Below are 25,749 nucleotides of genomic sequence, written 5' to 3'. Positions count from 1 at the left end.
TTATTGTTATGACTATTGTAAGGAAACAAAAACATGAAGAAACTATAGAGTGTCACCCCGGGGAGGGCCCTTAGAGATGCTCAGGTCCAGGAGCTGTCACAGAGTCGAGGGGGGAATGTGTACACCCGAGGAAGTCTGGATGAGAGGCAGTTAGGAGTGGTGGGGTCTGTGGCAAAAAGGAGCACATTTACCTTTGACCTGTACTCACTGAAATTCTCTACTTTTGAATACCTTGTGGATTTCAAACAACACATCTGTAGGCGAGAAATTCATCCTGTGGATTGCCAGTTTGGGATGTCGGAGGGCCCAACCCTCTAATTTCACAGAAAGAAAAACAGGCTAGGCTTAGGAATTAGTTGCCAAAGTTTGATGAGGATGGAAATACTGGCCCTTTAAGTCCTCCGTGCACTACCCAACCTCATCTAAAGCCCCCTTGAAAGAGGTGATGCTGAGAGTCATAAGCTTGTTGCTCAAATTCCTGAACCGTAGACCTAGGGAATCCTCTTAAAGTCTAGTTGAGAGATTTTTCAAAAATAGCATTTATCTGTTTTCTAAAAACAAAATTTATTTTAATTAATTAATTAATTTTAATTATGCCCCCCACCCCAAGAAATGTAAAAGGGAAGTGCCCCCTAGACGTTCTGGCTGTATAATCTCAGGTAAGGCAAGGCCCCTTGCCTCTTACAGAGCCTGCTTCCAAGGGTCACCGCGGGAGGTAAACGTGAAAATGTTCATCAAGTTCTTGCACCGAGAGGAAAGATTAAATGCTTCGGAAATTACTCTAGGCTTTGGGAGCTTGCTTAGAATCCCGCCTGCCTGTAAGGCAAACTAAAATTCCAGGAGGAAAATGATCCCTCAACCACGGTGGTTACATCACAACGCCAATTATGGCTTTGTTAGGTGATTATTCCTGCAACACCCCGTCCCAGAGCAAGGCGACAGGGAGGGTGCTGCTGGGCTGTCCCCGAAGTCCCTGGCGGCAGGATGTTCCCGGCTGCCCGGCTGCCTTCAGATCTGCAGTACACAGGGCATGTGGAACAGCCTCGCTTTTCTCTTTCTGGTCCTCTTTTTTTCCTTCCCCCAAACCAAAGGTCGGTTGCCTTTGTCTTCTGCTTCAGAGCATTCCGAGAGAGAATTCTGTACTGCTTTCAGGAGAAAATAAGTAACAAACCAGACAAAGCGAGCTACATTCAGAAGTTGCATCCTATCTTTAAAAGCAGGAGGCACTAGAGACAAGATGTAGTACACACACACACACACATACACCCCACACACCCCCCCCCCCACACACACACAATAAGGCGAGCCATCCTGATAGATGGATGAGTGCTTTTAGATGCAAACCTGGATTCTCTTAGGCAGGTTCTTTTCTCATCTTCCTGTTTAGAAGAACATGGATTTGTGTGCCCACATTTAAATTTTACACCTGCTTAATTCAGTTGATGAGATGCCAGCATATACATACGCCAAATACGTGTTGCTTATGGGGGCAGGGTATAGCTCAGTGGTAGAGTGCATGCGTAGCATGCATGAGGTCCTGGGTTCCATCCCCAGTCCCTCCATTAAAATAAATAAATAGACTTAATTACCACCCCCGCAAAAAAAACCAGCCAACCAACAAACGAAAACCAAATACATGTTGCTTGTAAATAAAGGAGCTGTGTTACACAACTCTGTGCAGAAAGGCCGTTGAGTCAAACGCTGGCAGTGTGCCTTTCTAGTCCTGGAAAAGGCAAGTCAGGCTGTTACACACAGATAGATGATACGATGTGCCCTGGACATGACACCCTTGAATACTGCTTTAGAGTTTCTGTAGCATCTTTGTCTCACCTGCATCTTTCTTACTCTTGGCACTTAAAAAAAAATTGAATGAGGAATGTTTTTTTAAATGGAAGGATAAACTATAAAAAATTTTAAAATTATCTTGGAGAGGGAGAAAAGAGAGTGGACAGGACAGGCTATCCAGAGTTGTACAAATATACTCTGTGGACGTTTTGACTTCAGAACCAAGTAAATATTTTACATAATTGAAAAAATAAATTTCTATTAAAGAGCATTTTCTAAAAATCAAGCATGAAAGTAAATAAGTAAACCTCATTGTGATTTCATTCCAGCTGACTTTAAAACACAATAATTTGAATGTACACCCAAGTGAGAGATTGAAACCATCTGAAACTGATAATACAGTAATCATATTATGTGTGATGGTCTAAGTATGGTTGCTGTAAAATGCGTGAATTGTGGAGTAAGGGAAATGAATAATTATGTTGGTGTCACTCAACTTGGATTTTTGGCCTGTCAGAAAGGAGATACAAAAATGTAAGATGTATGATTTATGAGAAAAACCCGCAGCCCTTATTTGAGCTAGAGATACCGGTAGAAACTCATGATATTTTTTTTGTCTTAAAAGAAAATCTCCTAGGTCTGTACATTAAAAAGTCCTAGAAGCAATGACAGACTAGCCCAGTAGGGATGGGCAACCTTGGCACTGACTCAAAGGTACCAGTGCTGTTTGGAGAGATGGCTGATTCCAGGTCTGGGGCAGAAGATATCATAAATTGTGTTTGGAACATCTTGACATTAGCAGAAAGCAAGAAAGTCATCAAAGGCTTCTAGGGTCATGTCACAGGACTCAGGAACCAATTGAAGAGACTTTCCTCGCTGAAAGTGAGACAGTTGTAGCATTCATAAGGATAATAACAACAGATTATTGAAGCAATCAAATATATTTAAATCTATGAATTCATCATAAGGATAAAAAATTCAATAGTACTTTTTTAAGAATGTTAGTACACCAACTCATTATTTTTTAAACTAGTAAATAAAGGGAAAGGATCAACTATTTATTTTGCCTTTTCTAGGCTAATGGGACCTTGAGTTGCCCAAATAGTTGATGAAGGAATATTTCTCTATGGAAGGATTCTAGCCAATACATAAATGATAGATTAAAACACCACCATTTTTGCAACCCCTAATACATTAATAAATTAGGCAAAGATCTTCAGAGTCAGCTGGCATCACAAGAAAAGAAAAAAAATCATACATTATTAACCTTCTGGTGGAATTTCTTTTGAACTTAAATCTGATTAAACTTCTAGCTTTTACCATCACTTAACAGGAAATAGAGGCCACAGAGAAACATGTTCTCAATGTCACAGGTGTATCATCAGGAAACTGCAGATTATGGGAAATTCTTCTAGACAAACAACCATTTTTCTTATCAAAAATAAAGAAGGAAGAGGAATGGAATGTGTGTAGGTATATATGCGTGAATGTTGTCAAGGGAACTTACAAAGCATACTTAAGGACAGGCATCAGCCAACCACAATGAATGAGCCTTATTGAATCCCAGTTCAAACAAACCAATGAACACTAACACCAAAAATCCAAACACTTGAAAGGTTACTGGGGAGAAGTAGACATTGACTGACTATTTGATGATATTAAGGAATTATTGTTCATTTTAGCTAGTGTGAGAATGATATTGCAGTTATACTAAAAAAAAGAAATTTCTGTCTTTTTGAGATACATCCTGCAGTATTTACAACTGCAGGATGAATAGTACGATGCCTTGGACTTGCTTCAGAATAATTTAGGAGTGTGAAAAGTGGGTCAGAGTAAGATTAAAAAATCAGCTAAGTATTGATCATTGTTGAACTTAGAAATGGGTACACAGGAGCTCTTTATGCTAGTCTCTTTACTTTTTAATAAGTTTGAAATTTTCTATAGTAAAAAGTTGTTTAAAAGTGACTCACCTAGGGGAGAATGTAACTCAGTGGTAAGGTGCATGCTTAGCCTGCATGAAGTCCTGGGTTCAATCCCCAGTGCCTCCATTAAAAAAAATAATAATAGTAATTTTAAAAAAAGCCTAATTACCTCTCCCCCTAAAATAAAAAAAATAAAGCGACTCACCTCTTTACTTAACAAGTTTACTTAAAGAGGACATTTTAGACATGAAAAACTAGTATATGCCAATAATGGAAGACAACTATAAAAATAAATTCAGTGAAAGCAAAGCAGTATTATTAAGTGCTAGTTGTCCATGCTTCTGAATCTCAGGTTGCTTTCTCACTGTTGAAAGGTGAGGTCTAAGAGATGTGTCCAAGACATTTTAAGAAAGTCAAGCTACGGAGATTTATTTCTGGAAGTAACCTAATGCCTAGGAAGACAGTTAATAAAAGGAATAGTTTCTCATCATATGTGACGATATTCTCTGATGTTATTTAATGCTCCGTCTGCCTGGGTGCCACCTAAAACTTTCTGGGGAGGGTACACCAGGGTTCCAAGGAACCTGACTTTGAGAAATGATGATATAGTATCAGTGGCTTTTAAAACTGGGCAGAACAATGGCAGTCCTCTCGTTTCATTGCATGGAGTACATTCCTCCATCACTAACTCCTCCATTTCTCCTCCGTTCCGTCACTCACTATGTTCTCTGGTCTTCAGCCTCTTCCTTAAATGTACCCAACTCTTTTCCAATGTGTGATCTTTGGACATACTGAGTCCTCTTACCACTCTGAGACTAAGTTTCCAAATCTGCAAAATTCAGTGATAGTTCCTTTTTCATAGAGTTGTTGGCAAGGATTAAATGAGATAATGTTTATCAAGGGTTTAGCACAAGTAGTGACTAGAACATAGACATAGTAACACTTATTATTATTCGAGACATCAAAGAATGTATTTGTCTTAATGGACTCTTGGAAACTGTGCAATCAGGGAAGGAGAATTCCTGGTTTGTCCATGTTAGTCAGGGCATTTGAAACAGTGTATACCTGTACTCTAGAAGAGAAATGGACAATAAACAGCAAAATGGGATTCAGATTAGACACAAAGTAGAATTTTCAAGAAGTAACTTTCAATTAGTAAACCTTGAGTAGAACAGTTTTCTCCCCAAAATTCTCTATGAAGAAATATAGAATCTTGTAATTTGAGTAGTTTAGCATGATCCAGTTTAAGGGCACAAAGACAGATGAATTGGTCTCATTACCATATTTCCCATTATCTCAGTAATTATTTGAATAATTCACTGTTCACTGGCCTTTTGGAAATGGGTACAGACTGTCAAAGACCCTGATGTCCCTTGATGATGGTAGATAATGATTAGCCATATTGTACTCAGGGAAGATATGGGCTAAGAGAGGAAGGGGTTTACCCCAGGTAGCACAGTAGTGTTAGTGAGGTGGGATTTGAACTGCCTTGGGAGGAGGGGTAGCTGTTTCCCTGAGCTGGTGGTGCTGCCTTTTTGGACCATCAGGGAGAAGGATGCATAAGCATCTCTTTAGCTTCTGGTCTGGAGTGCCTGGGCTTCTAAATCCTAGAGTCGCTTCTCCCTGGTCTCCCCTTTTTCTAATAAGAGAGCAGTGCCAATCGGACAAGGAAGCTCCCTGTTGATGTGGCAGGCAAATTGATTTTAATTGGAATGCCAACTCCAACCAGCTAAAGTGGCTATCTAAAGAATGTGCTGAGAAGGATTCTGAGGTATTGTCTTAGGAAGAGTGCTGTGATGGACTAGTGATGTCTGTCACCAGCGTTGCACAGAGAATAGGCAGCAACTTTGCCACATGTCTGTGACATTAACCAGCATATTGATAGGTCTCAGTTTATGAGGTGGGCTGCTTGCACCTGGGAAAACAGAGAGCTATATCCTGAAGGAAAGAGAACACGATGGTTATATACTGATAAAGTGATGGAGGAATTGGAGTTTGAGTCATATTGGAGAAGCCAGACCTAAAGTCCATTTACACATGTGATATTCGATCTTTATAGAATCTTCATATTAATGATGAAGAAACCAAAGCACAGACAAGTGAAGTCATTGTTCTAAGATCACACAGTTAGGAAATGGCAGAGCTGGGTTTTGAACCCAGGCAGTCTGGCTTTGAGGCTCTGAATGTATCACTCAAGACTCCCAACTTAGAAATCTCAACACTGTGTGTGTGTGTGTGTGTGTGTGTGTGTGTGTGTGTGTGTGTGTGTGTTTGTGTGTGTATGACTCCTTAGGTATCTGATAGTTTTCACACCATCCCAAGACCCCATCACCCCAGCAAAAACAGAAACTGTATTCTGTACAGGCTTCTTTTGCTCCCTGTAGAATCACCTTGGGCAAGTCACCTGACCATCCTACACTTCAACTTTCTCACCTTTAAATTACAATAGAACAGCTTCCCCTGGCTCCTCACCTGGCTACTATTCAGGTTCAAAGGAGGCAATTTTGTACAAATGGAAACTTTATCAACACTCTAAGAACTCAGAACAGGAACAGGTAGGGAAATGTCGCTTGATCTTGTTGGGGTGGGATCTCCACTACCTCTCCACTGCAAGTAATTGACTCAGTTCAGACCCCAAATGTCATGACTAAGGATGGTTTTAAATATCCCAGGCTGCTTAAGGAGCCAATTCTCAATGGCATTCAAAAATGACCTCAACTTCAGAGTGGGAAGTAGTGCCTGAGAGTGATCAGAGAGTGGGGAATTTGAGACAGGAGGGAGAGAAGGGAACACATCCAAGCCTAGTCTGCACTCTTTTCCACCTCCAAGCTCCCCATCCCTACCTCCACCTCTTGGCAGGCCAGCAAATGCATCTCTTGTTGTTGACCAGAAGGGGTCACTGCAGAGCGAGCAGCGCTTTTAAGCACTCACACAAGCAGGCACGTAAATATCCAAATACACACATACCCAAAGGTAGATACACTTCTGGATGGATACTCGGTTACTCCAGAGTTACCTCTGCCTTCCTCCTCCCCTTTCTCTCCTATTCCCTACCCCCATCCCCTTTCAAAGAATTTCTGAAATTCACATTGATGCCCTTGGGTCCCCTTCACTAACAGCATTAGCAAGAAGCATCACTTTATTTCCGCTGTGGCAAAGACCCAGTGTTAGGTGCTCGGAGGCCTTTAAGACTTGGCGAAGCCTCCTTCCAGGAATGTGCAATCTGAGGAGTGGGAGTAGCAACTCTGCTGAGATGAAAGGACTCCCTCCACCGGAGAGATGGGCTGAGGGGTCCCTCATCTCGCTTCCTAACAAAAACCCTGCAGATGAAGTAGAGAAATTCTGCCCAGATCCTCTGAGTCTAGATTTTATTGTGATTCTAAACTTCCACTTTCTGGGATTAGGGTTAGACTGGGAGAGAGTAGAAGATGGGGAGAGATAGACAGAAAAGTAACTACCCCTCTATAATCTGCAGATTTCCCCCTCAAGCCCCTACTCCTAAGAGCTTTGTTTTCCAAAAAGGACGCATCTCCTGAGACAAGCTGTATTAAGAAAAAAGTGGCTGCAGCCGCGTTCCCCAGAAGTGGATGGATTGGGATCTGGGCATTCCTCCTTTGGATGGGTTTAGCACCGGCGACGTTGGGCTAGCTGGCTGCGAGGCACAAAAGATGTTCCTTAGAGCGCCGCATGCACAGATGTAACGCTGCACCCCTCTGCGGGCGGGGGCCGGCTCGGCAGATGGCGAGAGGCCGAATTGGTGACGGATTGTCCATCAAATGGCACTTTCTGGGTGGTGGGGATTTCGCGGCGCCCAGGCGCAAAGTGGAATTCAGGGGACCCCCGCCCCCCCCGCTGCTGTAGATGGTCCCTCCCAGAAGTGTGGTGTCGGGGGAGGTTGGCCGAGGCGGATAGATTAAGTTTTTCTTCCTCTCCTCAATAAAAGATCTTCTACTAGACTTGCGAAGGGGTTGGGAAGGGAGGTGGCCGGGCCCAGAGGGCACGCGAGAAAGGATGGGGGAAATCTTGCGATGGTGGGGGAGGAAAAGGAGGTGGGAAGCAGGATCTCCAGCCTGGTTTAATTCGGGTTCCGGGATTGCTCCTCTCAGGGTCAGGGCTGCAACTCCGTAGCCGCGGGGCCCTGGTGACAGGCGCACGCCCCGCCCTTTCTCCTCCCCAGACCTGCGGGCTTTTGTTATGCAGATGGCGGCAGGAGGCTGAGACGGAGGAGGGGGGAGTTGTGGGGAGGAGGAGAGACGGAGAAGGGGGAGGAAAGTGCAGCTCGCGCGACCAGCCTCCTCTTCCAACGTCACATTGTGAGAGAGACAAAACCCGGGCGCGCCGGAGCTCACACGCGCGCGCACACACCGCCGACCCCGTCGCCTCCTCTCTCCGGCTCTGCCGAGAAAGCCAACCCTCTCTTCCCTTCCTGGGGCGCGGAGGCTCCGCAAGCTCAGAGCGCAGCCCAGAGCCAACCCAGAAGGCGAAGAGAGCCGGCAACGAGCCTTCTTTCTCCCCTGCCTGCCCGGGCTGAGGCGCCCCATCCCCCGCCCTGAACCCCGATCTCTCCCACTCCAACCCTCTCGGTTTCACGCGGACAGAGACCGGAGGCGGGTGTGCCCGTTTGGAATCCACGTTTCAGCACTTCGGACAGCGCCCGGGAGCCTCGGGCCCTTTGGGTTGGCGATGGCGAGCGTTCAGCAAGGAGAGAAACAGCTTTTTGAGAAGTTCTGGCGAGGAACCTTTAAAGCCGTGGCCACTCCGCGTCCTGAGAGCATCATTGTCGCCAGTATCACGGCCCGCAAGCCGCTGCCAAGGTAATGACCTCGTGCTTAAAAGGGAAGACCCCGAGGGTCCCCCTTTCTGGCCTGTGCCCCAGAGCCCTGAGGGGTGGATGCAGGCAGCTGGGCCAGGGCGCCTGTCTTTTCCCGTCACCACTCTGTATCTCCCGCTGGAACATGGGAACTAATTGCTTGTCTGAGGTGGAAGCTCTGAGAAGGGACGGAGAGCCCTTAGGGGGAGCAACACTACAGCAGCTGACCTGGCAGGGGCTATTCAAGAGGTTTTGCTGTCTTCCAGGGAAGGCGGTGTAGTGTAGGTGGGAGACGACTTGACTGAGAAACTTTTCTTGGTATCACAGAGCTCAGAGGTTGGGGGTGAAGGAATGGTGGTTTTGAGGTGGTTGGGGGTGTCGTACAAGAAGAGAAGATGAGGATTGAACTAGCTCAAGCCTTGTTCAGAGAGCGCGGCACATTTCTATACTCAGCTCTGAAACTAGCGAGCTCTGAATGTTTTGACAAAAGCCCATATGCTGTTCCCTCAAATACACCCTAAACAGCACCCTCCTCCACGCCTTTCTGGCTGCTGCTGAATTATCTCATCTCCAGCCTCCAAAACCAGGACTCTGAGCTCAAGAGTCAGGGAGGAGCCTTCCAAGATCATGAAGATGCCTCGGAAGAGTTTTATTTGGTTTTTCGAAAAGAATCTGATTGCTTTGAAGTCAGGCATAAGAGCTCCTTAGATGGTGGTGGAAATAGTGTGATGGGTGGAGGAAAAGGGCAAAAAGGAAAGAAAAGAAGAAAGAGTGAGAAGAGGATGTGGGGTGAAAACAGAGAGGAAGGAGGTTGGGGAAAACAGAAGCGTTCCAGGACAGAGAAAACCCAATTCTGTTCATAAATCATTCAATTTAGAGGCTTTTGAGAATGCAAAGAAGAAAGCTGTGCCCTCTTTCAGGGAAAATCAAGGCTGTATAAAAACTCATCTTTTGCTGGTATTGAATGAGTGGTTGGTGGCAGAAAAAGAAAGAAGTGGACCAGGCAGAGGAGACTACTGGAGGATTTATTAATCCTGGCAGGCTACATTAGGGAGTAGATTGACAACACGTCTGGGAAAGTTCTTCGGACAGAACAGCTGCTCTAGCACAACTGAATTTGAACTTTCTAGTGGGTGTGGGGTGGAGGACTGACAGGGAATCATATCTGAAGAATCAAACTCACACTGGAGAACTTTTCGTAGTCTGATAGGGACCTGGCTCATACAGGTCTTTAGAAAAATATGTGCCCTGTGTTGGAAATGGGTGGACTAGAAATATGAGCAGTCAGCAGGATGTGGCAGGCTGCGAGCAGCAGCAGCAGCCAGTGTTTGTGGATGGGATGAGGGGACATCCTCTGACACAGGCTGCAGAAGGGGGACGGTAACACCAAATGCCACCAAAAGCTGGTGTTGCTCTGCTTGGAAGGAGGGTCTTTGCAGAGAGCTTTGACAACAGCGGTTTTATCCTCCTGGGTTTCTGCCATCCGTTCCACCTTTGGAGTGCACCTACTGTTGGCAAATCAGGGGCTGTGTTGGCCAAAGAACATGCCCTTGCAGAAAGGACTAGAGGAAATTTCATTGGAAACTAGGAGTGTGGCAATTGGTCCAGAGTCGTCCATATATTCCAGGGGTGCAGGGAGGGGAGAGGGGAGAGCAGGTTCCTGGTGGTATTTTAATTCAGAAAAGCTTGCCTGATGTCCACCTTGCTTGGTACCGCCACCTTCTGCCTGCCAGTCTGTTACTATGATGGCTTTTTCTTAGTCATATTCTCAGTCTTATGAATTGCTCACAAGGTCTCCCAACCCTCATGCTTTCTGTAGCTTTGTGCAAACCCTAACTTAATTCATATGAGACTCTTACAATAGCCAGCCCTCCGCACCGAGGTATCATTTCACCCCCTGTGTCTTCCAACATCCGAGTCTCCTTCCCCCTGAAAACCACTCCTGAGGTAAAAGTGTGAGCATACAGGCCCTAATTTATGTTGAAAGGATCCTCTTCAATAATACTTATATAACAGGCGTGGCTTCTCTGTAGAATAGATTCCAGTTTCATAGCTGTTACTCCTTGTTTGGGGTGGAGAGTGAGCAGGGAACATTTGTATTCAAGTCTTCAGGAAAGGCTGGGTTTGAGTTGCCTTTTAACAGACTGGATGTAAAGCCTGAATCATCTCCATTCTCACCCAAGCCAGCTACACCCAGCAATGGTCAGTTTCTGCCTCCTTTTTATGTTTGATATTTACTTAAGGATGAAAGTACCATGTTTCTAAAGCAGAGTTTTTTGGAAGGAAAGGGTCAGAGGCTGGGGCATAGCATCCACTGGGCCCCAGCACTTTCTCTCCAGGCCGTCTGGGGACTTGCTCTCATCAGAAATGTTGTTTAGTTACATGAGTCAAGCCCAGTTCACAGTCAGCAGATCTGCCCAAGTAACTGTGTACAGGAGGATGAACCACCAGCCAGTCCTGCTGGTTATGCACTTAATATTTGTTTACAGATGAGGGCTTCTCCCTGATGAACTTCCCCAGGATACTTTAAGTCTATCTCTGAAGATAATTTAGTGCCAGGATAGAAGCTTACATTCAATTCGCTGATTTCATAGCAACATGCATACATCATACAGCCACACTCCAAGCAGAACATCCCCTAGCCCCTCCCTCCCTCTCCCCCTCTGTGAGGCATACTCGATGAGGCAATATCTTTATAATGTATCAAATTGCAAGCAGATGTCTGACTCAAATATCAGAACAGTGTAGCAGAGTGGGAGGCAGTATATCACAGTGGTTAAGAGCTCAGAGTTGAGCTTCAGACGAACCTGGATTCCCGTCCTGGATCTGTCATCTTAGCGGAGCACCCTGGGCAAGTGGCTCTACCTTGCTGAGCCCGTTTTGTCAGCTTGAAAATAGGAATAATAATAGTAGCCATGGCAGGCTGTGAGTTAGGAGGCCTGAGCCGGGTAGAGCCCTTCCCACGGTGTGAGGGGCATAGTGATTGTTTAATAGACACTGCCTCTAAAACAAACAGCTCAGAGCTGTAATGGCCAAGGGAAATCAACAGTGCCTTCCAGTATTGTGTTTTTCATGCCTACCCATTTCTCTCCCGAATAATGTTGACAATAAAAATTGTGAGATTTCAACTGTTGACTGGCAACTAACTGCACTGAGACGGGGTGGGTAGGGTGGGAGGGATCCCATATTTCCTTCCCTGAGGGCAGGTTAGCTGCTTTCTTATCTGACTTTCCATCAGGGGTGGAGGGCTGGTGAAGAATTATCCGGATTCAGAATTAATTGGTACAACATCCTTATGAAATGTTCTTTTGGTTTGTGTAGAGATGACCAGGTATTGCCAGTCTAGAGCAGGCTCAAACTCCTTGAAAACCACAGTTTTGACCTCTAGTTCATCAAATCTAGAGTGACTATGTAATTTATAGTTCATAATCAAAAGTGAAGAGGGTTGCCTGGGAGTGGTTATTCCAGGATGGAAGCTCTAACAGGGACCATCCCAAGCAAACCAGGATGTAGGGTGTAGTCAAACCTCATCCTGTACCAGCTGGGAGAGAGCCAGCGCGAATCAAAAAGAAACTTGGAGTGTAAGAGACCCCCTCTTTTGTCCCTACCAAAGAAGAATCATCATCTTCCCGGGATTAATTCTCTTTGTTAATTGCTTAGTCCATAAAAGTTTGTACCAGGGAAGTTTAGACTCAAAGTAGAAAACCTAGTGTTTGAGGCCAGCTCAAACTGTAGTAATCATATCGACAAACGGAAGCGGAGGACTTAACGAACATGTAAAAATCATTTGTAATTAGCATATCGTTTGTGGACACATGAGAGTTCGTAAAGGGTTAGAGAGGTGGTCCTATTATCTAGAATAAGTGTTCCGTTTACCATGCTTTTGGCAAGCTGTTAATTTTCTTCGAAAATCCTTTCTATGCAGAAGAGTCCAGAAGCAGACTTCAGCCCAGTCCCTGTCCAAAGGGTCATAAATTCCAAACTATTAGAGATTTTACTGCATAAAGGGAAAGGTGGCCAAATTGTAAGGCAGGAAAAAAAATGCCTTTGAACCATTTAATTCAAGACTTCCCTTTGTGCCAAAAGATCAGTTAGCACATTTGTGCTGACTCTGTCTTTGGGAGCAGGGTGAGGGGCTGTTGGGAGGTGATTTCCTGACAGTCTGTGGTTAAAAGCCAGCAGACAGAGGGTCAGGAGGGAAATGCTTGCCCTGCAATGAATGAACATTTTCTCTGGGAAGGGAGTGTTATTGTTTGGGTCAAACCTTTCTCCTTCTGAAAGGTGAAATTTGTTGAATGGTGTACAAGGGTCAGTGAGGGGATCATTTCTGACACAGCTGTGTTCACTCCACAGCAGTGCTCTCAGAGACCTGGGCTGAGGTGACATATTCAGTGAAAGTTGGATGCATTAATTGAATGAGTACGCATGGTCCAGATCCAGCATCAGACTAGCCCTCTCCCAGCCCCACCCCCTGTCCTGACATGCCAAGGATGCTGATCAGTGGAACCCGGGAGGCACACACACACATAGCAAATAGGTTTGACTCTCGCTAGTGTCAGAATGAAGCTCTCTAGATAGAGATGTGTGTCTGGCTGGGTGAGTAGACATGTCGGCTGGTATGGGGGCAGGAGGTTGAACTTAATGCCACCTGGAAGTGCTTTCCAGGTCTGTGGGAGTCTCCGTTAACTTCACCCCAACTCCAGGCTGCCAGAAAAGGGGGTACATCCCCAAAAGCCTAACTGCTGGGATGAGGAGAGAAGCCTGGGTCATGTACCTTCTGTCCCATGAGCACCTCAGGAGAGCCATGGGGGCACATTACATGTTTTACAATAGCCTTTCTTCCAGAGTGGCTGGACTTACCTTCCTGTGAGGTGGAAAAGTTCGCAGGGGCTTAACAAAACCGGAGTCCTTTAGTTGCTCGTTACTAAGACTTTCTCTGAGCGGAGAGAATATTCCCGGGGTTGGAAGAGGCAGAGCGGTGAAGGGCTTGGGCTCTGAAGTCAGATCGGCCCCGGCTGAAATCGTGCTGGGCTTCGCCCTAGCTTTGGAATCTGCCAGTCATTCCACTTGTCTACCCCTCGGTTTCCCCAGTGGTAAAATACCCATCTCACGGGGTTGTAACGAGATCATTCTCACTGCAGTTCCCTAAAGAGCCAGTGGAGATTTGGACAGAGCTGTTTTAAAAATCCGACAGGCCCCGAAGACAGTCTAATCAAAAGAATGGTTTCCTTCTACTGTTTGCAGGCGCTTACTGGTTCCGTGGCTTTTGGCAAGGAACTCGACCGTCTCCATCTCAGTCTCCTCATCCATAAAATGGGGTTAATCATAGCAGCCACCTCCAAGAGCTGTTGAGAGGACTGAATGAACTAATTTATGGAAAGTGCTGTTTGGCACACAGTGAGGGCTCCATCGATGTTAGCGCTTCCTATTAATAATGAATTACAGTTTTTATTATTACCGTATGCCAGGCCCATCAGGGAGGAAAAGATGAATGAAATGCGGTCTTTCTCTTTGAGGGCCTCGGAATTTAGCGGCAACGGGAGACTTAAACAGGAGCGTGTAGGACACGAGGCAATCTTAAGTACAGTGATATAGGCAGGAGAAAAGAAATGGGGATGTGGAAAGCCAGAGGAAGGGGAGACCCGCAGTGAGGCATGGAGTCCCTTGCTTACCGGCACATAGTAATCCTTAGTTATCTCATCTGTGAAATGGAATGATTCTTTTATTTCATCCATTTTACCTACAAATGCAAGGAATAGTCAGAATGAATAAGGCCTTTTATGCCCAACAGAGTCTCAAGAAAGATCTCTTTTCCCAGAAGAAAAAGCAGGTTAAACTCTCTGGAGGGGGCATTATCTGTTGGGGGATCCTAGTCACTGCTAATGAGGGAAGGCTCTGGAAAGGAACTGCACTTTTTATATAAATTTCCCAACTCCCCTGGCGGAGGCTCAAGGATACAGACTCTGGTGTGGGCCATTAGGTTTCCTGTCCTTCATGGTCCAGTTCCAGCTAAAACGAAATCCTGTCTGCATTCTTTGAGCAACCACTGGTGGTGGGGAGACCAGAGTGAGCCCGTACATGTCAAAGAGAAAATAAACCACGGGGCATGAATGCACAAAGTAGAAAAAGCCGCGAAAAGCTGAAAAACAAAGCTGTGCTTTCATTCATTCAGCAATGTAATTGAGCTCCTTCTCGATATAGCAGTGAACAGCACGAAGCGCCTGCTGTCATGGGGAGAAAGATAATAAACAAAGAAATAAATAATAAAAGATCAGGTATAGTAAGTGCTTTAAAGAAGACTAAAGCAGGGGAATGGGGTAGAGGGTGAGGAAGGAGACTGGATGGAGTGGTCAGGGACCTGGAGAAGGGAGGGAGCCAGCCATGAGGATAACTGGGGGGAGAGCATTTGAGACAGAAGGAACAGCACGTGCAAAGGCCCTGAGGTGGAAGCATGCTTGGTGTGTTTGAGGAGTAGCAAGGAAGACAGTGTGGCTGGAGCAGAGCGGGTGAGGGGGAGACTGACAGCAGATGACTCCCCAGATGTAGGCAGGAAACAGATCAAGCAGGGCCTTGTAAAACATTTAAGGACTTCGCAGGTCCTCAGCTCCTGGGCTGGGGAGCAGGTCTGAGGGGGCCTCCTGCCCTGTCAGTCAGGGTCCTGGTTGTGATCTGCTTCTCTTGGCTCCTCTCTTCTGACTCTAATGCAGCCAGGGATGATGTTGAACAGCAGTGTCAGAAGCTTAGCTGGGCCCCTCCATGCATTGTGGACAAGCATGAAATTTACAATCTATCTGGTTGTGATTAATCAGATTAGGAAATTGAAAAAGACACTGCATAGACTTCCAAATAGCAGTGGCAGATCTTGTTCCCATGACAGTGAAGGCTTGGTCAAGTAGCTCTCCTATCCATGCGTGCAGATGTAGGCTATCCCTGCTGCCCGGCAGCCCCCCATTCACTGCACACCCTTGGAGCTACAGTCTGCTCGCTGTCTCTCTCTTTCCCTCCCTCCCCCCATCTCCATTTGAGATTTTGCTGAGGGATCTCCCATATGCCACAGCCTGTACGTAGAGCTCCGTGAAATGAAACACGGAATTAAGATGTCATAGAGACAAAGCCAAACCAAATACAAGAACAATGCCGAACCCTAAAACAGTCATTAAGTAATTCACATCTCCGTGTGTCTGTTCAAAACAAATATTAAGATCCTCTGGACGCAAATGTTTCTCATCAGGAGAATCCCCTAGTTGTTGGATTCCCAGGGCTTACATCCCACTCACAGTTTCGCTGAGCAGAAACACCAACAGATCCCTGTTCTCTGGCTTCATTAAAAGTTAAGCTTAGGCAAGTGAGCTGGAATTTTACAAGACAGTTACCACTCCTACGGGAAGAGAGGTGCCATCTGGGCCTGAAGTGTGTGTGTTCATGGCGTGTGTGCGTGCTCACTCATGGTGGGAAGATGTGTGCTGAGCTCCCTGCAGTATTATGTGCCCAGCCCTGTGCTAAACACATTTCATCGGTTCTCTCATTCCATCCTCACAATAACTTTAGGGGAGAGGTATTTTCAAGACTGGATTTTACAGGTGCGGAAACTGAGGCTCAGAGAGTGGAAATGACCGGCTCATGGGCACATGGCTGCTAAGAGTCGTAATTGAGATAAAAGCCCAGAGCTCTTAACTGACATGTTTCTAGTCAAGGAGACTTTGCAGAAGAGGAAAAACTGAGACCAGGGAGGCAAAATGTGACTTGACTAAGGTCACATAGTCTGTAAGCATGAAACCAGGATCAAAATCAGGTCTGCCCAATGACAACTATGTTCTTCTCTCCCTAAGGTACATCCTGTCACCATGGTTTGGATTTTCAGGTCATGGGTATTTTGTTGTGTTTTGATCATCTTACTTTATGTCCAGTCATCTTAGGCAGTTGCCACTGTTGTAAGCTCATCTCACACCACTCTCAGTAATGCTGTCTTCCTCTGTCCTTACCCTCCTTACCCGTCTCCACATTGAGCCTGAAGAACCTCTTTGAAAAGCAAGCAGACCATGTACATCCTCCCTACCCCCATCTAAAGTCCTTCATCATGGTCCCTTGGTTTGTAGGAATTTAGGCCTTGGCTGACTCCCTGCCAAGGCCTAGAGTCTCCTTGTGGTTCAGCTCCTGCCCACCTCCCCAAGATCATTTCTCAAATGCTGCCCCTCTCTCCATCTGCTCCAGCTGCATCCCATTCCTTTTAGTTACTCAAATTTTCCATGCCCTTCCTGCCACAGGACCTTTGCACAGGCTATCAGGGAAGCTCTCCCTCTCCCCTGGTGCCTAATTTACACCTAGTCCACTTTAAGATCTCAGCCTAAGTGTGGTTTCCTTAGGGAATCCTCCCACAATGCCCTAGACTAGGTCACACCTGGCATTATAAACTTTCTTCTCACTACAATACCTTTCTTGATTCTCAACACATTTGTAATTTTATATTGATTTGTGGGCTCCTTGGTTAAAGTGTACCTCTCCTAATAGACTGAGAGTATCATGAGGACTGTGTCTATTTGCTCATTGGTGTATCTCTTTCACTTGTTACATAGCAGGCGGGCCAAACAAATGTCGGTTGAATGCGTGAATTGTAATACTTACCCCCCATCAAATCATTTTCACACCTAATAGTCTGAACTGCATGGAATTTCCAATATTCAAGAAACGGCAGTGTTATTTCCTTTAATTCACAGGTGAACCCTTTGAACTACCGAGGGTGGAGACCATGTCTGTCTCATTCCTTGCTTTATCTCAGCACCTAGAACAGTGACCCATGATTGGGGAATCGTTAAATGTTTGTTGAATGAATAATTAACAAGGCTTTGCAGGTATAAGCACATGGCCCAGGTAAGGAAACTCAGAGACCTGAGAAGAACATCATCAGAATTTTGTAGCTAAAGGGACCTTAGAGATCATCACATCTCCTCATTTTACATGTGGAGGACTGAGAGATATGTTTTATAATATTCATAATGTATTGGAACAACAGGCTGCATATATAATTTATAAATAAATACACTCATATAAGGGTTTTTTTCTTAGAGAGACACGAGATCAAAAGACCTGTAGGGCCCACTGACATAACTCAGCTCCTCACTTTGCAGATGGGGAGACTGAGACCCCAGAGGGGCAGCTCTTGCCTAAGGCCTGTAGCCCGAGTCAGCCTGGGTGAGCTCTGGGTTCAGGGAATTGGTGTTGGCCCAACGTCCAGGTTTGTGTTTGAGCTTCCCTGCTGTGACCAAGACACCAGACACCGCTCTCTCTTGCCACCCTGCCCCTCACTGTGAGATATGGCATCCTGCCCCATAAAGACCTTTTGTGGCATATGCTGCCCAGAGCCTGGTCTGGGGACCCTGATGAGATGTCCATCTGTGCCTAGCAGAGCAGGTGAACAGCTCTGGCTGTTCCCAGGATCATATTTCAGAGCTTTCATCCAATAAGGAAGCTTTTGTTTGGCCAGCCTCCTGCCCAGCCTCCCTTCCAAGGCCAGGTGGCAAGTGATTCTGGGGCCCAGCCCACTCCACAGAGAGTAGGTAGGTTCAGGGCAAGGATCCACCACATGGACAGTTATTTTTATCAGGAAACCGTCATCATGGTAGCGCATCCCAATGACCAGCTCCTCAGAAATCAGCATCCCCTCATCTGTGGTCAGGATGGGAGGACCAGAGGGGACATTTAAGGGACTCAGATACAGCCTCTTTATTTTATAGATGGGGAGACGGAGGCAGAGAGAGCACAGGGCATTTCATGGAGCACCCGAATGTGAATGCCAGAGGTTTAGCTGAAATGTAGGTCACCTGACACCCAGTTCGAAGACACCACACTGCTCAGAGTTCCTTGGAGAAGAAGGTAGAAAAATTAATTTATTCCCAGTTTACCAATAGGGCACGTGGGTCTCAGAGACATAAAATGACTTGCCTAAAGTCACATCATGAAATAATGATACGTTATTATTGCTGTAGTGGTGGTTTAACAATTACTGTTGATCTCATTTGATTCTCACAATAGTAAGTGCCAGTTTTATGTCCATTTTGCAGAAGAAGAAACTGAACCTCCAGGTCTTATAAAGACCCAGAATAAACTCTGGGTCTCTTGACTCAAGTTCAGTGTCCCCGTCCCACTGCAGACAAATTCTCTGACCCCAGGAGCTTGTGCACTGACCATGGATCCACAGGCCAGGGGAGGAACAGCATGACCATCTCTGGTCACTGACCAGGCTGCATTGCCAGTGTGAACCCCCTTAAAACCCCCGTCTTTCTCTACACGGAGTGTACCAGCCTCATCTTTTCAGCTGCCCTAGTGTATGCTCTTGTTTCTAAATGGAGACATCCCTTAGAGTGACATCCCCTTTAATGGCCACGGGGGAGGAGAGAGATTGGAGTAGGACCCCAAAACTGCAAGAGGGGCTTAGAGCCCAGGAGCCTTGGGAAGAAATATACCCCATCATTGCAGGGCCCGATGAGGGGCAACAGGCCCCAGACTGCAGTGGGAGGAGCATGAGTCTGGAAACCTTCTTTCCATGGGGAAGGTTGTGTATGATCCTCCAAGAAAGGACATCTTGCCACTAGGAGAGTCAGGGGTGGCCTTAAGAGTTTTTGCATCCCACCCTCCATGACTTCATTTTATAGAAGGAATCCAGCCCAGAGTAGTTGAGTAACTTGCCTAAGATCTCACAAAAGTTAATCCACAGCCTCTGGGTTCGTTGTAGAGCAGTCATGGGTTCTAAGAAAGAAGAAGAGCTAACAGGATTGCCACCCGCTGCCTGCACCCATCCGCACCCTGGAATGCTGGCTGCTCCACCCTGGGTCTACAGCATTTATGGCCCTTTAGCAAATCCACTCCCACACTATCCCCAGTGGTGGTTTGAGTGCAGGCAACTAGACTGGTCTAAGTGCTCCCAGATGCCTTCAATGTCTTCCATCAGAAACACAGGGACTCCCATCTTGTGGCTTGGGCAAGATGCCATCAAAGCTACCTGCTGTTTGCTATCCCCACCCTGGTCCAAGGACTCTGCTGCCTTCCCTCTGTCTGGAAAACTTTGGTACTCTGCATACCCCCTCACCGCACCCCACCACTGCTCATCCAACCCTAAGGAAGGCATCGACTCCCATTCACCAAGCAAATGCGACTGTGACGTATGCCAAGGGAGAGGTGTCGCATAGTTGGATGAGTTCTGGCTCTGTGGTGAGTAAGCTTGGGTTTGAAATCTGTTCCACCATCTATCAGCTACATGATTTGGGGCAAGTCTCTTCGCTACCCTGACCCTCAGTGCCCTCATCTCTAACACAGCATCGGAAATCTCCAACTTGGGTGATTGCTGATTCCTGGTTTGACTATTTGAAATGGTTGCCCTTGAGCATTCAGGCTCACATTCAGAAGAGAATCAGTTTGCTAGAAGGGGAGGTCAAAAAGACACTGGAATAATACCCTCAATCAAGAACCCTAAATCTCAGGCATTATACAGATGGAGAAAGTAAGGCTCAGAAAGGAAAAGGTATTTGCTGACCCAGAGTAAAACAGTGAATCAGAACCCAGGTCTCCTGACTCCCAGGGTTCACTTCTCATTGACCTCGTGATTGTCAATGTTTCCACTTCTTTATCTGCCAAAGTTTTATAATAGCTCTTAACAATAAGTAGTTCCTGAGTACTTACTATATGCCCATCGCTGAGCAAAATGCTTTATCTGCAGTATATCTCCTAACCTATTCACCCATCCTTTGAGGTAGTTAGATGGTATGATGATTTCCATTCTGTAGATGAGAAAACTAAGGATCAGAGAGGTAAGTAACTTGTCTAAGCTCACCCAGCTAGGTAATGTCAGAGGTGATTTGAATCCTGTGCTGGCAACTCTTACTTACTCTTGTTGGAATTAGCTGCTCTGGCAATCTCCTGGCATAGGAAGGAAAGATCAGAAAAATTAAGAGCACCATGTGGAAACAAGGAAGTTCTTGACAAACCGTTTACATTGCTCCATCCCAGTGCCACAGTGCTGCATGAGAGAGAACATAGTTCAAGATGTATGCCCACTAGTACCGCCCAGTTTTGTTTTGGGGTGAGCAAACTCACTGAAGGAGTTGATGCTACAAGGAAGCAGCTTTCCTGGAAGCAAGTTTCCCTACGGAAGAGAGAGAGAGAAACAAGGAGATTAAGTTTTTCTTGAGGGAGAAATCTGGGGCTTCTAATTGCATTGTCTGCCCCAAGCTGACCCATTTAGGTGCATCCGTTATGCAATCACGGTCACTCTTTATAGGCACAATACTTCATGCTTGCTGAGAACTTGACTGACACATTATACATTCACTCGTCAGCTATTGTTCTATCCATTTATTTATCCATCCACCACCTAGTCATCCATCCTTCCATCCATCCTACATCTATCCATTGATCAAGGAATCATTAATTCATTTATTCATTTTTTCATCCACCCGTTCACCTATTCCCCAGCTATTTGCTCATTCATCCTTTTTCTAACTTTTCTCCTCCCATCCATCCATCCATCCATCCACTCAACCAACCAACATTTATTGAGCATCTACTTTGTGTCTTTCTTCACCATTTTCCTTTAGTCATGGTAAAGTAAGGTTTATTAATTTCATCCAACAGATGATGAGAAATAGCAGCTCAGATCATTTATTTTCGAAGAACTTACAGGTTGGACTTGTTCTCCCAAACTTAGTTCTTTCCAGGACACCTAAAGCATTGTGGTCCCAAGGAATTTAGGCATCTTAGGTTTGTTTCTTTTCTCTTTGAGGCCTTTTTGCTATTGAGATTTAAATGATTGTACATGTTCATTCTTATCAGAAACAAAGAATCACAATTGCCATGATCCTTTTTAAAAATTTGCGCAAAGGGATTTCACATCTCCCTTCTGATTATCCATTCATACCTTCACCCAGCACTAAGCTTCTACTATATGCTAAGCATAATAATGAATAAAATTTTCTCTTCTTTCAAGTTGGTTACATTCGAGAGACATGTCTGTGAATAACTAGCAATTAGCAGGCAGTCCAGGAGTTAATTTTGTCAAAAAGAGAGTTAAAATCTGAACAGGTAAAGCAACTGGCCAAAGGTCATACAAGTTAGCTGGTAATGCCATGCGATTTTAGATATCTCCTGTTCATAAACTAAGCTCTGTGCTGGGCCATTTGTAGATATAATGTCACTGTATTCACACCCCAGTCCTATGCGGTAGGTACCACTGTCCCCATTTTGTAGATGGTAGAAGTGAGGCTCAGAGAGTTCAAGCAACTTGGCCAAGGTTGCCACCTTGTAAGGGTCAGAATTAGGATTATGGCCCAGATGTGCTCGCTGACGCTGCCTTATCTCCTACCCAACACCTCCTTCCCCAGAGGCAAGATACGGAGCACAAACTATCGCTCCTGGCTGTTCTTCTGCTTTCAAGTCTCTGGGTGATCACTCCAGTGGACGCTTACCCAAAGACTGGGCACAGGTCGAGGGAGAGGGGCTGCCCAGCAGTGAGGCTGACCTCGTGGGGCTGAGTGAGGGGTTGCCTGGGGTAGCGATGGCCCCTTCTCACACTGGGCAGTTACTCAGAAGTAGAGTCAGCCAGCAGGACGTGCCATTCATTGCTAGAAGTGCTCTTCCCAACAAGAGGATAATCAAACCATCCACCAACAGCAATAACTCTTCAAGAGGAGGAGACAAGAGATATTGGTAGTTAATCGTGTGTTTTCTTGAATAGAGCTAAACTCAGAGATGGCAATGCAGAGGACCACAACAAGCTGAAACACTGGTGTTGAGGAAGGACATGGGGGAATAGATATGGATTAAGTGCCAAGATTTTCCACTTCCTTGCGCTAAACTTGCAGTGTGATTAAAAGCAGCCTTACATTGTGAGAACATAGGCCCAGAGAGGTTATTTTACCTGCCCAAGGTTGCCCAGCATGGCAGGACTCTGGCCACTGGCCATCAGTTCACACGTGTTACCATGGAGACATCCCTCATTCCTGCCCAAGTGGAACCTTTCTTCTCTGGTGGGTCTCCACCCCTCCCCTCTCCTCTCTTTCCCTCTCCTCTGCCCTCCCCAACAGAGGCAATCTCATTCTACTCTGGAGAAATTTTTCTCCCTTTGTGTTTCTTCAGGATTCTCTCTGAAGTCCATAAATTCCCTTCCCTGAAAGGCTTTGACTTTTCCAAAAAAGCGAAAGCTAACAACACTCATATTCTTCCTGTTTTCAGACCTGACACATGCCTCCCCTTAAGCAATGAGGGTAGAACCCATGATCTGCTTAAATGATAAAAAAGAGAAAAGGGGAAAATACAGGGAGGAAAAAACATGTAGATTAGTGTCTCAAAATACTATCCCAGTTCCATGCGGTATTTCCTTTAAGCCCTTGAAGCCTTTGAGATGGGTACTATTATTATCTCCAATTAGCAGATGAGGAAGGTGAAGTTCAGGGAGATTATGTGACTTCTCCAAGGTAAGACAGCCAGGAACTGGATCCACGATTCAGAGCCAAGCTTGTAAGGCCCCAGGAGTCACAATGTTCTACTGACACACTACCTGTGAGAAGAAGAAGCTATCAAAATTGTCCAGAGACAAAGAGTGACTTACTCAAGATCTTTCCACAAGTCAGAATGGGAGCCAAGTTTGCTGATCAGAGGCATATCAATCAGTACCTACATTTAATGGTTACCTCCTGCATGCCTCTGGGCCTGTGCCCATGTAGTTCTGTCTCTAAGGAAGTTACAGTCAACACCCAAGAATAAAGTTCAGAGAGGAAAGAGATACTCATTAGATTGTCAGCTAAACTTCAGACCTCAGCAACTGAGTGGGCGGGATGGCAAAAACAGTTCTATAGAGAGTGTCAACAGCTTCAGTCAATTAGTGCCTGAAGCACTGTTTTGAGACGGCTTCTGGGGCTATATCTGAGATGAGATACAAAGAGTGCTGTGATCGATTAGTGATGTCTGTCATTGGTGCAGGGAAGGAAGGTGGCAGTATGCGTGCTATAGATTTATTTTTCCCAGGAAGGGAATGCTGCAGCTTTTGGAAGGGTCAGATCAAGTATCAACCATTGAACACTTACTATGCTGTTGGTGCCATGCTTTTTACATTCATCGTTTCAATTAATGTTCATCACAAAACACCACCTCCCCCCATCTTACAGATAAGGAAACAAAACTGCAAAGGTAAGGTCACTTGCCCAAGGCTAAAGAAGCTAGACTGTGGCTAACCAGCTCTGATAACTACTGTTAAATACATAAGCCATTAGGTTGATGAATAGAAATGTCAATAGAAGACAATCCTGGGAACCTGTTAATGGGTGTGTGAATGTATGTATCTGGCCAGAGCGCTTTGTCTTGTTTATCCCCATGTCCCCAGCAACTAGCACAGGACCCAGGACACAACTGATACCCAGTCTGTATTTACTTAGAACTGTGAACAGGCATTGCCTTATATACCTCGGGGTGGGGGTGGGTTGGTTTGGAGAGTAAAGAATTTAGAGAGTGGAGAGATTTGGCTGGCCACTAATGGAAGAGCATCTAGTTCAGTGCTTGGCACAAACTAGGTACATAATAAACATTTGTGGAATCAACGAGTGTTAGAGGAGTTGGCTCCTGGGAGGGATTCAGAAGACAGGACGGTCTTGGTGAAGACAGGGCTCAAGGACCAGCCTGTCCCCCGCAGATCCTCCAGATGCCAAGCTGAGCGGACACATTTCATGATCTCCTCAGGCAAGTCAGGGAGCTGAAGCAGGATGAGGAGGAGAAGGGTGTGTCCTGCACCAAGAGAGCTATTTCTGGCTTTGTGTTCTGCCGGCAGGATGCTAGGAGGCTGCAGGAGCCGGCTTTGCTGCCGGTGGGGCTCTGGACCTCAGTCAGAAAAGTGGCAGGTCTCGCCCGGAGCCCCTGAATGGAACGCAGAGGCTGGAGGCAGTGGGGAGGGCTGGCCTCAGGGAGCTCAGACTTATCCTGCCCGCATCTTTTCTCAGCTGTGTCCAGCCTCTGTTAAGTTGGGGGCAATTTATCTTATCAGCAAAATTGGCATATTGCATTTTTAAAAGAGTTTCAAATTATGAAAGCACTGTAAGATGGGTAGGATTATTATTATTTTTTCCATTTCACAGAAGAAAAAACTAGGACTAATAGAGAGTTTTCTGTAATAAAAACAACAATAAATACAGCAACTAGAGTGTGAGTCACTTTACCAACTCACTAACGCTTCACAAAGCCCCATGAGACAGGGAATGTTCTTGTTTCTGTTTTGCAGAAGAGGAAACTGAGGTTCAGGGAGGTCAGAACTTCACCAAACCTGGTCCTCTTTGAGTCCAGAGCCCACGCCCTTAACCTCCATGCTATACAGCTTCTTTGTCGATCCACTGATTAGTTTATCAGTTAATAATTTGCGTTTATGTAGTGTTTTACGTTTTCTGGCTATTTTATGTGTGTGTGCACCTCTGAGCCGTGCTCTCGCGCTCTAAGACTGTGAAGTGGGTGGAACAGGTATTCTTTTCCTAAACATCCTTTGCTACATCAGAAGTGGTGCCTGGAGTTGGAAAGGTACTTTCTGCTCCGTACTGTGCTCTGTGTGGTACGTATGACATACGATACTTTGACTGGCACGGCAGAATAAACCCAGCACCATACTGTATTTCACTTCCCCAAGCCTCCGTTTTATCATCTCTAAAATGAGGGAAATAACTTTCTTCCAAGGTCACTGTGAGCACTAGAGTTAATAAGTTAGAGCCTAACACATCCGGTGGGCACATCAGAGAGGCAAAATTTTTATAGACAAGCGAAAGCTAAACGCGTTCAACACCAGCAAACCAGCTTTACAAGAAGTGTTACAGGGACTCCTTTAAGTGAAAAAGAAAAGGCCACACCTAGAAACATGAAAATTATGAGAGGGGCAAACCTCTGGCTACACACCTCCGAGCCTACCATTTTATAGGAGCGAGCAAACCTGTTCTGGCTGCTTCTCTTTAAGGACAGGGATGAACCGTTCGGAGGTGACTGGCGGGGGTGAGCGTGGTCATCTGTAACTGAGCCGGAGCACCATTTACTCTTAGTATCCTCTTCTCGCCCCTTGCACAGCTAGTCGCTAGAATGGAAGGGACCTGGGCCCAGAGCCATGAAATCTCCAATATAGTTAACCCTGGTGAACCGTGTGTCCAGCGATTGGTCCTGTATTAAAAATCATGGTGGTGCTGGTCTCCATTTGGGCAAAGCCAGACCAGAACTTTAACC

At 45.8% G+C, this 25,749-nt stretch overlaps 1 protein-coding gene across 1 annotated transcript in view; it reads left to right on the top strand.

Moving 5' to 3' along the window:
- The first annotated feature begins 8,294 nt into the window (after positions 1–8,294).
- The window catches only part of SRRM4 (serine/arginine repetitive matrix 4), a 146,446-nt gene continuing 128,991 nt past the window's right edge, over positions 8,295–25,749 (top strand). Inside the window, exon 1 of the mRNA XM_010969559.3 lies at positions 8,295–8,521. Within this exon, the coding sequence (XP_010967861.2) occupies positions 8,391–8,521 (131 nt within the window). The 5' untranslated portion in view covers positions 8,295–8,390. The remainder of the gene's footprint in view (positions 8,522–25,749) is intronic.

This window comes from Camelus bactrianus, chromosome 32 (assembly GCF_048773025.1).
Source record: "Camelus bactrianus isolate YW-2024 breed Bactrian camel chromosome 32, ASM4877302v1, whole genome shotgun sequence".
Lineage (NCBI taxonomy): Eukaryota > Metazoa > Chordata > Mammalia > Artiodactyla > Camelidae > Camelus > Camelus bactrianus.
Note: the sequence above shows the minus strand (reverse complement) of the source record. Positions and strands in the feature narration are given on the sequence as shown.